General features: G+C 41.1%; 1 protein-coding gene across 2 annotated transcripts in view; it reads left to right on the forward strand.

The window, feature by feature from the left end:
• Window positions 1–15,071, forward strand: part of KCNH8 (potassium voltage-gated channel subfamily H member 8) — a 157,225-nt gene that overhangs the window by 59,674 nt on the left and 82,480 nt on the right. For both annotated transcript variants that reach the window (XM_083705591.1, XM_083705592.1), the window contains exon 3: window positions 7,865–7,996. In XM_083705591.1, the coding sequence (XP_083561717.1) occupies window positions 7,865–7,996 (132 nt within the window). The remainder of the gene's footprint in view (window positions 1–7,864; window positions 7,997–15,071) is intronic.

Genomic DNA, 15,071 nt, shown 5'->3' on the forward strand with positions numbered 1-15,071 from the left:
CAATAACCCCTTCGTTCTCTTGTATCTTGGATTTTATTCCTCTCTTGCATAATTGCTCCTGAACAATTTTACATTTCAGAGATAAAGAGGGAGACATAAAAACAAGCAGAGAGAGAATGCGAGAGAGAGAGAAAATTATTTGTATCCTATAGAATGGAGATAGAAGTGAATAGGAATGATGCTTGCCCTTCCTGACAGCCCCCCAAATAAAATTAAATTCTTAATGTTCATATTGAAAGCCAGTGTAGTGTAGTAGTTAGTGTTCTGGACTAGATGGGGGGGGGGAGTAATGTACACCACCTTGATATTCTTGGAGGGACAGGTGGGATAGATAGATAGATAGATAGATAGATAGATAGATAGATAGATAGATAGATGATAGATGATGATAGATGATAGATGATGATAGATGATAGATGATAGATGATAGATGATAGATAGATAACTCAAGGAGCTTTCAAATATTCCGTATTTATACATAAAAATCCTAATTTACTCATTGCCCCCCCCTCCTGCAAACACAAAAAAGTTACCTTTGGGAAGGGTGCAGTTAGAATTGTAGAGTTGGAAAGGACCACGAGGTTCATCTATTCCAACCCTGAAGGAGCTTCTCCACCCCCATCATTCAACCTGGACACTGAGTTCCAGCGCCAAGTGGTTCCTTCACTGTGAGAAGTGAAGTTACAGGGAACCAGGCAGAGGGCCTTCTTGGTGGCGCCCACCCTGTGGAATGCCCTACCATCAGATGTCAAGAAATTAACAACTATCTGACGTTTAGAAGACACCTGAAGGCAGCCCTGTTTAGGGAAGTTTTTAATGACTGATGTTTTAATTAAAAAAAAAAAATTCCTTCCAGTAGCACCTTAAAGACCAACTAAGTTAGTTCTTGGTATGAGCTTTCGTGTGCATGCACACTTCTTCAGATACACAGTGTATATCTGACACCAGATATCTGTGTATCTGAAGAAGTGTGCATGCACACGAAAGCTCATACCAAGAACTAACTTAGTTGGTCTTTAAGGTGCTACTGGAAGGATTTTTTTTGTTTTGACTATGGCAGACCAACACGGCTACCTATCTGTAACTGATGTTTTAATGTATCTTTAATCTTTTGTTGGAAGCCGTCCAGAGTGGCTGGGCAAACCCAGCCAGATGGGCGGAGTATAAATATATTATTATTATTAGTAGTAGTAGTAGTAGTATTACTACCACCCCCTGCAATGCAAGCAGGCATCTTTTGCTCATCATGGGGCTCAAACTCACAACCCTGAGATTAAGAGTCTCATGCTGTACCAACTGAGCAGCTAACCCAGAGTTGTAGCAGGTTGTGGGTTGCTTCCTTCGCACTTCCATTGTATGCAGGCAACAACCAATTTACCCATGTCCATTTGATGCATGGCCATGCATGAGTGCATTATGCCCACAAAAGGAAGCAGAATGGGGCAGAGGCATAACAGGGTGGAGCAGGCTTATGCGTGCTTCACTGCCACACGTGATGACCCAGAATGCAACTCCCATGCAAATAGGGGGTTGCCTGTAGTCAGATGTGTACTGGTATCAGCCCTTCCAAAAGCAGCATAGGTAATTCAGTTTACTAAGCCCTATTAAAGCCCATGGAAGAGCCTATGGTGGTACAGCCAGCAGCCCAGTCATGTCAGATGATTGCCAAATGTGCGTAAATCAAAGGGAGAGAGTTAGCAAAGTGTAAGCATGCTTGGGTTGGAGTCATGGTGGCATTGGAATCAAAAGTTACAGCCTTCCTCCCCTTGCTCACTTTAGCCTTCTGCATTGTGTGTGTGTGTGTGTGTGTGAGAGAGAGAGAGAGAGAGAGAGAGAGTGAGAGAGAGAGAGAGAGAGAGAGAGAGAGAGTGTTGGGCTTCTGTGGTTACATGCAGCATTAAAAGCAGCAAATACAACCTGATAACTTACAAGTTGAGAGTTACTCACATTCCTTTTATTAAACAATTTCTGGCTGGATGATATGACTGTGCAGTTTCGTCTGCTAAATCTGGAAGAATAATACTCTCTAAGCATGTAATTCCTCACCATGCTGTAAAATCCCATTATGAACTTAATGTGGCAAAGATGACTACCGCAGCCAGCTTTCAGCTTCTTCTGTATAAAATGTCGCTGTTGTTACAATTCACCTTTAGGAGTTTCATACACTGAATGTTAGCAGGCAGAAATTCAATGTATTGAATGTCATGTTGAGGAAACCTAACCTGCCACATCCTGGTGTGATCTTCTATGTGCTATGGCACCAACCGAGGTTAACCATCCTCTTCCTGATCCCTGTCTTGAAGGGAAAACTCTTCTTGATTTTTCCATGTGTTGCAGGCAGTGAAGAGGAGCTGGGATCTCTCACTTCCTACTCCATGTTCGCTACGGTCTGATGCAGAAGGAGAGGGTGAGAGATTTAGTTGAAGATGAAATCTCATTCTGAATTCAAGGGTTATTTGCAGTCTCCAGGCCTCTCTGCCTGGCTCTTGGGAATACCCTTCCTCAGGACACACCCCTTATCCTCAGGCCAAACCCTCATTGGCATCCTTGAGTGTTTTTGCCTGGCTACAAATACATCCTCAAACTCTAATCATGTGTCAGGGGCTGGACTGGGGAGGAATGGTGGGGGCCGCCCCCCTTCTCCTGAACCTTCCCAAGGGCAGCAGGAGGACAGTATTGATTTAGAACAGTGGCTTGCAGAGGGGCATAGTCCAGAGGGGGAAAGCTGGGAAATACTGGGTGAGGAACAGCTAGAAGAAGAAACACCATGAGAGAGACAGTTGGCAGATTCCTGGACAGCATTCCTTACCCACCTTCGCCTAAGACCAGACGGGCATTGAGAATGATAGAACAGAGAGCTCAGCGGCAAGAAACTCAGATTACCCAACATAGGAGTGATGTAGATTAATGGGGATGGAGGGGGGTAAACCTGTACTGGGAGCAACACCATTTCTAGAGAGGTATGCATTCCTTTTCTCTCTCGCTGTGATTATTAAAGAAACTAACTGGTAAGAACGCTCCTTTTGTTTGATCTGCTTATTTACTGCCTCTGGGGGAGGGATTCGATTCCCTGAGGCCTGACATCGTGCTTCCTATTTGCCTGGCTGGAGGATAGAGAGGAATGTGGAAGTAAATTTTGTTGCTGTGCCCACTTTGCTGCTGCCTTTGCCTACGGCTGGCATGTGGCCTCCATAAGTTTGGCTTCAAGGGCTTGTGCTCACCTGGTTTGAAAAGGATTCCGTACTGGTTGAATTTTGATACAAAAGAAATATTGTGACTTTGTATAATATTAAATCCACCAGCTCTTGTCTCATTTTACCCTTACCGAGTTCACAGCTCTGAGGATGTTCAAGTGGGGTTTTTTAGACATTAGGATCTTACTGTGAAGAGGGGGTGAGATCTCTCTCTCCTCAGACAGTAGCTAAGGGCAATAAACAGAATGCATAAATATAAATATATGAAGGAGATCTTAGTCAGACAGTGATTATTGACAGAGGCAGTGCCTTTTGTGTGTACTAGCTGAGGCAAAGGAAGTTATTTATTGTGAAAAGCTTTCTAAAAAACAATAACTCCCCCCCCCTTGAAATGCAATAGCCACTGGATTTCTCTCACACTAGTAGTGTACAAATAATTGCATTTATTTAACATAGTTATTTTCCTATGTGTTAGAAACTTTAAAAATGAAAACAGTAAAGATGTGAAAGCAATGACAATGTGAAGGTCTCTGACTTCCGCCATTCAACAAGTACTAAAAGTTATTGATTTTTTTCAGCTAGTACCTCAGAGGTTTAATCTGATTTCAGCTTGTTGGTGAATCTGGTATCTTCTCTCTCTTACATCATTGATGTTGGCTTATATTTAGGATGTATGTTCTGTATTATTTTATTAATACTATTGCTGCAAGTTCATCATGCTATGAACAAAATTAAATAATAATAAAAAAATCAGTGCCTTGAATCGTGATCTGGCACACGGCTTGAGGACACATGCTTTCCTAATTGATATTGCAGCACAAATAAAACAAGAATATAGGAAATGTTGCCAAATTAAGGTTGGTTTCAAAAAAGATCAATACAACAAGATCCTAATGCCCTTTCATCCATCAAAACACCTGTGAGCATTTCATTAAATTTAAAACTTTTCATGAACCTTACTTTTTATAAATACCATACTTTTCCGTGTATAAGACTGTTTTTTTTACTCTAAAATAATGTTCAAAATCTGGGCTTGTCTTATACATGGATAGTATCTCCCCCCATTTTCTTAAGTTGGAGTCCTCAAAAATAGGGGGCGTCTTATAGATGGAAAAATACGGTATACATTTCTAAAGAGATGTCGGCATGGAGTAGGTGCAAGTGCAGATGCGACATTAAAAGCATTGGATTGGTTTCCATGCAGCACCTGCCCCACCCCGAACTCCCACTGCCTCATACCTTCCCCTCTCGGTTGGTGCCAGCAACCCGCCATATTCCCAAGGTGCAAGCAAGGCAGTCTCCTCAGCTGCTATGGTTATAGAGGAGCTCTAAATAAAATTAAAGAAATGGCAGGATGTGGCATTCTGCTTCATTTGAAGTTAACTCTTTTGGCATATTTAAAAGGAGAGACACTGACACTTACGATTTAGAATTAATTGCTGCTGCAAGAACCGAGTATTCCAGAACACTAGAAATCCACACAGACAATCCAGACTGGAAAAATAATAATTTGGAGACATTGAATTGCTCAGTTTAACATGCATCTTATTTAGCTACAGTCCTAGTTTAATTTAATGTTGGTGGTTTATTTGCTTTAGCTGCAACTGACTGTTTTATTTAAACAGTGTTAACTATTACGTGTTTCATTTATGTAAAACAAGTAAGTTATTATAATAAATCCATTCATTCATTGCTGGTAAAATTTACTCATTTCTCAAGAAGTAACTCGAGGAGAAAAATTAAGAGATTTGTTGAAAGCATCTCTTTTTATTGGTTGGTGGGGTTTTTTTGGAATAATAATTTTGAAGATAAAATAGAACCATATGTTTTCTTCTCAGAGTTGTAAATAAATGCTGCTTCTGTTTATTATCGTTATTATATGGTCAAACAGTTTGCGTTGCCAAGGTATTGAATCCTAATTTGTCTTCTGTTTGTTCCATATTTTATTATGTTCTAAATGCAAACTGATAGGGAACTGAAGTTTGAAAAAATGAGAAACAGAGAAACATAAGCTGATGGGTCTGCCCATACCTAGTCTATGAGACCTTCTTGTGTATGGGCAATGGAGTACCGTGTTGCTAGGAGCAATCCTCTAGCCTAAAGTCTACCACTCTATAGTGCTAGAGAGAGAGCCAGTGTGGTGTAGTGGTTAAGAGCGGTAGTCTCGTAATCTGGTGAACCGGGTTCGCGTCTCCGCTCCTCCACATGCAGCTGCTGGGTGACCTTGGGCCAGTCACACTTCTCTGAAGTCTCTCAGCCCCACTCACCTCACAGAGTGTTTGTTGTGGGGGAGGAAGGGAAAGGAGAATGTTAGCCGCTTTGAGACTCCTGAAGGGGAGTGAAAGGTGGGATATCAAATCCAAACTCTTCTTCTTCTTCTTCTCTCTGTCTGCTCCCACCTTTAATAATAATAATAAATAATAATAATATTTCTTTTACTCCCCATCTGACTGGGTTGCCCCAGCCACTCTGGTTGGCTTCCAACACAAACACAGCATCAAACATTAAGAGCTTCCCGAAACAGAGCTGCCTTCAGGTGCCTATGAGAAATTATATAGTTGTTTAACTCTTTGACATCTGCCAAGAGGCAGTGCTGGATTAAACTCTATGGAGGCCCCTAAGAAGTCAAAATTGGGGGGCAGAGGGGGGGCTTGCAAATTATCTCCTAATAAGTTTTTTATTTCACCAATCAAAAATTTAAATAAACCAAAACAATATTATTTGATCCGTTGTCATGGGGCCCCTAAAAGGCATAGGGCCCATAGGCCAGTACCTCATCTGGCACTGCCAGGAGGACATTCCACAGGGCGGGTGCAAATACTAAAAAGGCCTTGTGCCTGGTTCCCTGTAACTTCACTTTTCACAGTGTCCAGATTGAACAATGGGTGTGGAAATGTGCCTTCCATGCCGTCTGCACTGGAAAACTGACACTGGAGTATGTGAAACCCCAGGTGTAAAGGTAAAGGGACCCCTGACCGTTAGGTCCAGTCATGGATGACTCTGGGGTTGTGGCGCTCATCTCGCTTTATTGGGAGAGGGAGCCGGCATACAGCTTCTGGGTCATGTGGCCAGCATGACTAAGCCACTTCTGGCGAACCAGAGCAGCGCATGGAAATGCCGTTTACCTTCCTGCTGGAGTGGTTCCTATTTATCTACTTGCACTTTGACATGCTTTCGAACTGCTAGGTGGGCAGGAGCTGGGACCGAGCAATGGGAGATCACCCCATCGCAGGGATTCGACCACTGACCTTCTGATTGGCAAGCCTGGATCAGTGCTTGTGCTAAATTGTGTGTCTCTGGATCCTGGGAGCTCCTGGTTAGCAGGCCCGGACTCTAGCTCAGTGTCAGAGTCCCAGTTCAGCATCTCCAAAGGTTGCACCACTGGTGTTCCTGAACCAGCTGCTTGCTCCTTCTTTGGGTCAGAATCCTCATAGTCCAATGCTATTTTTTCTAGAAAAAGAGGTGCCGGAACTCACTATGAACACCTGAGAGGTGCCAGAACTAAGTTCCAGCTGAAAAGAAAAGCCCTGCATAGACTACCACAGGAACACACAAATTACTCACCTGAGGTTAAGTAGGGGGGATTTTACCCTGAAAAATCCCAAGGAGCCCTGACTGCATTTCATTATGATGTATTATTGTTGCTTTGGTAGACACTTTCCAAAATGTATGTCCAGTAGTTGTGTATTCAGACCCGATTTCCTTGGTACGTGAATTCCATTTACCTCAACACATATTGCTGGAAATAGCTGGGGAGAGTTGTCATTTCCTCCTGCTGCACAAAATATTTGTGTAGATGGCAACTTGCTACTATTAATCATGGTAAGTAGTAGCATGTAGTATGACTATAAAAATCACAGCCAGCGCATTAAATACATCATACTCATTCAGGAAAAAATTAGTGACTTTAAACACATGTAATTGTATGCATTTTGAACTAGTGTGTTTAAACAGTCCTGCCATGCTGCCATTGTGCAATTAACACACTGCTCAGAAGACATTTATCACAGTAATTTCCGTAGGCAGAGGAATATCAGATATTCTCCTGTGTAGAAATCAAGCATTTAATGAGTTTCAACTTGCCTGTATTTAACAGCTGAGATTTGAGGAGCTGTGCTTTAGTTTCTATTTTAAGGCAGAGTGTGATTAGTTTTAATGTCTTTGAAACAGTGGAGTCATACATTAGACGCCAGGAATGTAACCAATGCCAGGGGGAGGGCAAGGAGGGAGAGATGGCATAATCTAAAGTAATGGCATTTGATAGTGAATAAAGGAGGTTAAGAAGCCAAAGTTAACATACTGGGGGCGGGGGCGGATTTCTTTAAAATAGGAAACACAGGCCAAGTTAAAAGGGAAATACCATGTAAGAAAAATAAAAAGCTTCATTACACTATTAATGATCCCAGTAGATGCATATTGCATTTAAATTAATACTTTGCTTTCAGAGGAAGCAGAATTACTGAGCTTCAGCTGATGATGCAAAGAGATTTACAGGAGCTGAACATCTGTGATTTCCTGACTATTGACCCTTTAGATAAGTTATGGGTGTTTTGGTTTGGTATTTTTTAAAATTGCATTACTTGTAATTTTCATTCTTTAAATATATTTTTCTACCAAAGAAGGGAAAAGATTGCTGTTTGAATTAAATATGTTCTTTCCCCCCCCTACAGGGTCTTCATTTTGGTGCCTATTGGACATTGTCCCTATTAAGAATGAGAAAGGCGATGTAGTTCTGTTTCTATCCTCTTTCAAAGATATAACGGATACAAAAGTGAAGGTTTCTCTGGAAGATAAAAAAGAAGGTTCGTATCATTTCCAGAATAAAAGGGGACATGTTTTCAGAGAAGTGTGACATGAAACAAGAGTGAAAAATGTACATTACTGTAGAAGTGACTAGGCTCTAACTCAGTGGAAAAGGTATGTCATGAATTTATGTCATTTGCTGTGTTATAACCATATTGAGCCTAGAAAATTAGAACTTTACTGCTTGTTTACTGTTGGAATTGCAGGAGACTCTGCTCCATGTGTCACAATTGCTTAGTTCACATGTGTCCAGCAGTAGTTCCGTACTGAAATCACACCATAATTAATATTTAGTACATTTATATCCCACATTTCCCCCCATCATGCAACTCAAGGAAGCTTACATGGCGTTCCAAGGTGGTTTCCTATTCTTCACTGAGCAGACCCAGACTTGCTTACCTTCAGAAATGTGGCCATATCATGTGTCCTCATACCATGTTCTGGACACCAGTAGGGCTGGCATTAGTTTTCATCTGTTTCTGAAAGTAAGTGTGACAGAGGCACCAACTATAGGGGGCGGAAGGGGCTTCAGCCCCCTCAATATTTGTGGGTAGGGGGCTGAGCCCCCCTCAATATGGAGCAGACTGCCATCCTCCCGCTGCGCGCTGCCGCTGGGCACCACTTGCACGCCGCGCAGGGGTGGGACACATAGAGGGAGCATGACATGCAAATCATGTCACACAACGCAGGGTCCCCTCAATGTGAGGGGCAAGTGGAGAAGTGGGTAGCCACTCTAATTCTCCTGGGTGCACATACTTGGTGCCTGTAAGCACTATGGTGCCCTTGACATCTTTCTGCAGCATCAATGAAGCCTCTGAACCACCCACACATCTCCCGGTCCCTTTAGTCATGAGCTGGTTATTGATTTTCCCTTGAAAAACCCATAGAGCTGAAGGAGGATGTCAGAAGAGTAATTCTCTTTCCTACTTCCTCTTTCACCTTTGTATGCTTTTTCAAGGCTCAGATTAATTCTACGGGATCTGACTTTTACCCAGATCTCTTGAAAAGGCATCTATCTCTTAGGAAGGTGATCTAAGGGAGAGGAGAGGTGATAAGAGGGGATGGTGCCCATAGTACTTGCTCAAAATGGTTGACATTCTCTGAGGTAAACGGTCACATGTTGTGATTTTATCATAAATGTTTCTTTAAAATGGGGAAAGGGCCTGAGAATTCACATATCATATGAAAGATGGAAATAACTGCAATGATTATTTATAAGGTTTAAGGAAAGCTTCCTATTGATTCAATGTCAAAAAGTATAAAACTTTTTACAGCCTAAAATATATTAATAATCTGGAGGTATAGAGATCCTTGAGGTAAATGTTAAAAAACACAGAGGAATTGTGAAGCAGTTAAATTATTTTGGAGATCACTTATAAGAGTCTTTTGAAAGTTGTTTTTAGCTGACACTACTCATCTAGTGCACTTTGAAGCATTAGAGTCATTAAGGCCTATAATAGTGCATTAGAGACTACAAAAAGTGAGATGCCCCAGAAACATTTAGCATACCTAATTGTTTATGTCTCTTTACTGCAAAATGTAAACAGTTCAGTAATTTACCACAGCAAACATTTAGAAATGGAATGGCTGTTCTAGAGAAATAAAAAGGCACTTTATCCAAGAACAAAAATTAGCAATATTAGAAATGGGGATTTTTCTTATTGGATTAATCTTACGTGTCAAATTCATGGCCAGTGGTTTTCCAGGTGAAACTGATCACTATGAAGTCACATAGAGCATGAAGGCAGATGTCCACATATCTGCTAAGTCTTCATACACACAAGTTGTGATAGCCCAGTGGAATTTTTGACTTTTATTGTACAGTTTGGGCTCATGCTACACTATAAACTGCTTTTGAATCCTCAGTTACAAAGTCTGCTTCAGCACCAGGGAACATGCAGCTGTTAAGATTCCTGCTCCGTGATTGCAGTCATAGGATTGTTGTCTGTCACATGACGGTGTATGTTTTGACTCCACAGTGTGGGAAGTGACGGAGACAGGATGTTTGTGTTACTGTGTTCTGTGAAGTGGGACTATTGTCCTTTGGTCTTTTTCTCTTTGCTGTCTGAGAGAGAGGGAGCCATGTTGCAGTGCTCTCTGTGTGTTTATATGTAAATAAAGTAGATTAGCCAAAATGCTGAGTTGCTGAGTTCTGTTACGCAAGCTGTGAAGACTCTGTGCATCCCTAAGTGTGCTGATGTCTGTTGGCATCGGTCGCTGTGATGTTCAGGCAGAAGAAAGCTTCTGAAGCTCCCGAACGATCAGCCAGGAAGGAGAGAACATGCTAGTCGGGCATGTGTCTCTGCCAGGGCCCTACTCAAGAGTAGGACGAGCTCCTGACAGCAACACCATTTTCAAGAAATGTAGCAAAAATATCCCTTGGGCTCATGAAAATAGTTTAATGGTTCTTTGGACCTTTGCCAATATTCAGTATTTTCAGTTGCATGCTTATAAAATACAAGGAGTGCCTAGGAAAAATAGATAGAATTGTGAACTACAGAATAGTTTAGAAAAGAAAATATTATCGTCATTTTCCAAAGCCTTATTTTTCAGATGAGTAATGCTAGCCAGGTAAATTCAGTTACACATTATCAAGATTTCTGTAAATATTTATGGTTCTACTATGTACCTTCCGGGTTTTTGTTATAATTATTATTGCTGCTGCTGAATTTCTATTAGGAGCAAAGAAAAAGCTAGACAAAATTGATTTCATAAAGCAGCAATACACTGGGGAGAATAATTCCATGGGGATAATAGTTAATAAAAACTTTTTTAGGGTTGCCACAGTAATCTGCCAGCTATGATTACCGATGTGGATATTATTACTCTGGTGGAGACTCTTCATTATGTCTAAATCTTATGCCTATTTATTTTCCCACACCATCATAGTTGTTGATGAAACATCATCCTCACTCTTCCAACCTTTTGCCTAATTTACTCCTGCCATATTGACTGTAAAGTACTGAACTTTACACTTGGCTACTAGACAACAAGACCTGGCTTGCAGATTCCTGGTCCTACAAGTCTAAAACCCTGGTACCAGTGATGCTTCAAGAAAAAGAACAAAATTGAACTGAACCCAGACTTTCACAAAGCCTGCTGTAAATTACAGGGCTATGCTTCCTTGATCCCATGAGCTGCCAGAACCTTGCCCTAGCCCAAGGCCCAGAAATTTGAAAAAGGGGAAAGCAGTAGCACTGGGCACTTCTAAATTCCAGTGTAATCTGTCCTTACCCGATGCGGCTGAGGACTACAAGTTCCAGAAATCCCAGCAGGAAATTGACAGAATACCGGGGATTCTGGAACTTGTATTACCAGTATGCAATATAGGAAAAGGCACTCTGTTGGGAGGGTCTGATTACTTGTCCAGTTAAGTTTCAGGACAGGTTAAGGAAGAGGTTGTGGTGGATGCTTTGACCTTTAATGAATGTCCTAAATAACTTGGCACCATGTTACTTGAAAATATTGCCTTCTACAGAACTGTTGTCCTGTTCAAGCATGACTAGATGTTGAGCTCCTCCGGAGTCTTTTTCTTTCTGTCCTGCCAACATTTGGTGCGTGTGCTTGGCTGGAACTTATGAAAAGGCCTTCAAGTCATTTGTGATCATTTTATCGGAATACTCAGACATGGCTGTGGTCCAACATCTTCAGCTTCATTGGGTGCCCATGAATTCTAGTATTATAAGAGAGGGAGGAAAACTTTAATCCATCCATTTCCTCCATGCAATGCATAATTTTATAAACTGCTTACTCACCTTACCCTTGGAGACCTTGCAGTCACGCAAACAGCAATTGAGACTCAGATTTAAAAGACGAACTGGGCTGGGTTTAATCAACAGTTGCCAATTATGATATGAATGTTGCGAAAGCAGCAATGGGAGAAGGAATTCTAGAAAGGTGGAATTGTACAGCTAATACATCCTCTGCAGGGCCCCCTACATTCACCATAAAAGTAGTCTACACACAGTTGACAAAACAGCTCATATATTCAGTACACTATTGGCATGGCAATTATTTGGAAACAGCAAATTTCCACAAGTGATATTTAAATTTGTAACTTTTAACGAGAAGCAGTAAATTACTTTTCAATTATCCACAAGTTACACTGCTAATTAGGTTCCATACAAAGAGTTTTCCATAACACTCAGTGTCATGCATTTTAAAGTCAATCAACCTTCTCTCTCTCTCTCTCTCTCTCTCTCTCTCTCTCTCTCTCTCTCTCGGTCCTTTTAAATCCTCTAATCGAATACTGCTTTGAAACACTATTCGTTGCCAGATTTAGCATAACCTGACTAAAAAGGAAGGTTCTTCCACAGCATGCAGAAAATGTGCTGTGCTATTTTAGAAAAGCTGTTTTGCTTTCAAAGAATCAAATGAAAGTTTAGCAGTCACCTCCTGGCAAGGGTTATTTCAGTCCCTTGCATTATGTTGAGTAATGTATAGGAATGATTCTAATACTGGTTACGTCTTTGTCAACTGTGTTCACATTCAAAGTAATCTTAGCTGAATCACCAAATGTATTAATTACTTCCTGATCTTATAGATGAACACTGGCAACATCTTTCCTTGATCTAATTTAGCCTGCTGTTTATATGTTTGTGTGGGCCAGGCTGAAAAGAGCAAATAAATGGGGAAATAGACATATAATGGCTTGCATCCTAGACCACCTATTCATCACCATCTCTCATCTTGCCTAGGATCCCAGGCTTCCCTTCCCTTCTCTTCCTGGGCCTTTCTACTTATTGCTGACATTCCTCTAGTAATTGCCTGCTCTTTTACCCACAGTGTTCAAAAATATCCACCATTACGCATAGTAAAAATAAAAATAAAAATCCTAATAAAAATGTAAAAGCATTTTAATGCAAATTTCTCATAATATACACATTTTATATGCGATTTGCCTGATAGTCACCTTTTTGCAACCAATTTATCCTAATATAAAGCACTTTATGTTATTTCTATGATATATGCATTTTGATGCACACTTTCCCCTAATATACACATTTTAGAAAACCTTATCACAAAATTTGGAGAAGAGTAAATATTGAAGGAAAGCTATTTTCTGTTCACATATTATTTTGGAAGGTTCAAAGTAGGTAGGTTCATATTAAATCCTAACAGAACCGAATTTCTCTGCCATTCCTAGTGTTAATTTAAATAGATGCCCACTCAAAAACAATAATCAAACCCAGATATCATGGACACAATGTGGTTCATGAGATGACAGTACTTGAGAAAGGATTGGGGCATAATCTATAAATAGGTTAGCAGATGAAGCTTTAGGTAACCATCATCCACGTATTTGAAGGTAAAGGGACCCCTGACCATTAGGTCCAGTCGCGTACGACTCTGGGGTTGGGGTGCTCATCTTGCTCTATAGGCCGAGAGAGCCGGCGTACAGCTTCCGGGTCATGTGGCCAGCATGACTAAGCCGCTTCTGGCAAACCAGAGCAGCGCACGGAAATGCTGTTTACCTTCCCGCTGGAGCAGTACCTATTTATCTACTTGCACTTTGTGCTTTCGCACTGCTAGGTTGGCAGGAGCAGGGACCGAGCAACGGGAGCTCACCCCCTCGCGGGGATTCGAACTACCGACCTTCTGATTGGCAAGCCCTAGGCTCTGTGGTTTAACCCACAGTGCCACCCACGTTGTGCGTATCCACTTACTTACATAAGAAGAATGATTGAGATAAGGGGCATTCTGCAGATACCAGAAGGCCAGTATCTTGTTTCCTAAAGTGGCCAACCAGACACCCCTCTGAAGCCCATGAATAAAGCACAAAGGTATAGCAACTGACATTCATAGGTGAACATCTGCACATCTTGGACAATAAATTGCATGGGTTTGCCAATTCATGCTAATTATGAAGTTCTTGGAAAGATGCTTAGCTTCTGTGGCACAGGTTTTTATAAAGACTTGTTCACCCAATTATTGTGGCAGATTCTTCCCAAACCTGCATCACTATGGAAGATCTCATCTGTGGCAATAGACTCACCTGCATTGCTTCAGCCCTTTGAGACCAAGTGAGCCACACTTATAAGATGTGAGATTTCTTAGAAAAGCTGTCAACAAATAACTATTATTGAATGCCTGGCTTTGCTCCTGAATTATGGATAATCTTTATCATCTTCCAGGGACTAAAGTTTCACTGCAGGATAGAAACATTTTCTCAGATGAGAAAGGTCACTTAATAAACAGAGGAATATACTCAAGAGCTGAACCAACTGTATGCAAAGACACAGAATCTGCTCAATTGCAGCGGCATGTGTGCAGAGAAAATTCATTCATGTCAAAGGAAATTCTTTGCACAGTGAAAAGCATGATGGCAGGATTTTGCTGCAGCATTCAAAGACTGACAGAATGTAGAATCAATGCAAATATTTCATCTTCTGAATAAAATATAGGCCTGGTGTTGATGGCTGATAACTATTCTGGCCATATGATTATCACCATGGCTACTCTATAGCCATCTGTTCTCAATCACTATTATGTGCCAATGACACCTACATTCTGGGACATAGAGTAAATAATGCAACAGTATGTTGTCCTGTGCTTTTATTTGGCTTAGGTTTTCTTTTGAGCTTCTGAGGTGCAGGTTTTCACAAAATTTGGAATGTTGGGCAGAGGTTTAGAATGCGGCAGAAAATTGAGCTTGGTGCAAATTTCAGTTATGGGAAGGCTGAGAATCTCAATTTTGGGGGTGCATTTTTTCAATCCATTAAGGATTTAATAGAGTTTAAAAGGTGTGATCGCTCTCAGGAGCTTGTGTCAGAGCTGAGCCATAGGTTTCTTTGGGAGGCAGGAGTCTGAGCTGAGAAGTTTGAACTAGATGATAAACCCAGAATCAACTTGGATTTGGATCAGCATTGCCTAATCCTCATAAGCAATAAAGTATCCTGTACATTAAGTTTAGTTTCATTATTTCTACCGATACATTTCCAAACATCTTTCCAATGAGCTAAAACTTTGTTTCTGTTTGTTTGGGTTTGGGGGACGGTATTTAGGATGATGATGACAACGATGGTAATGATGATGATTTATTTTATTTCTACCCCACCCATCTGGCTGGGTTGC

Source organism: Podarcis gaigeae (assembly GCF_964106915.1).
Source record: "Podarcis gaigeae genome assembly, chromosome: 12".
NCBI classification, from domain to species: domain Eukaryota; kingdom Metazoa; phylum Chordata; class Lepidosauria; order Squamata; family Lacertidae; genus Podarcis; species Podarcis gaigeae.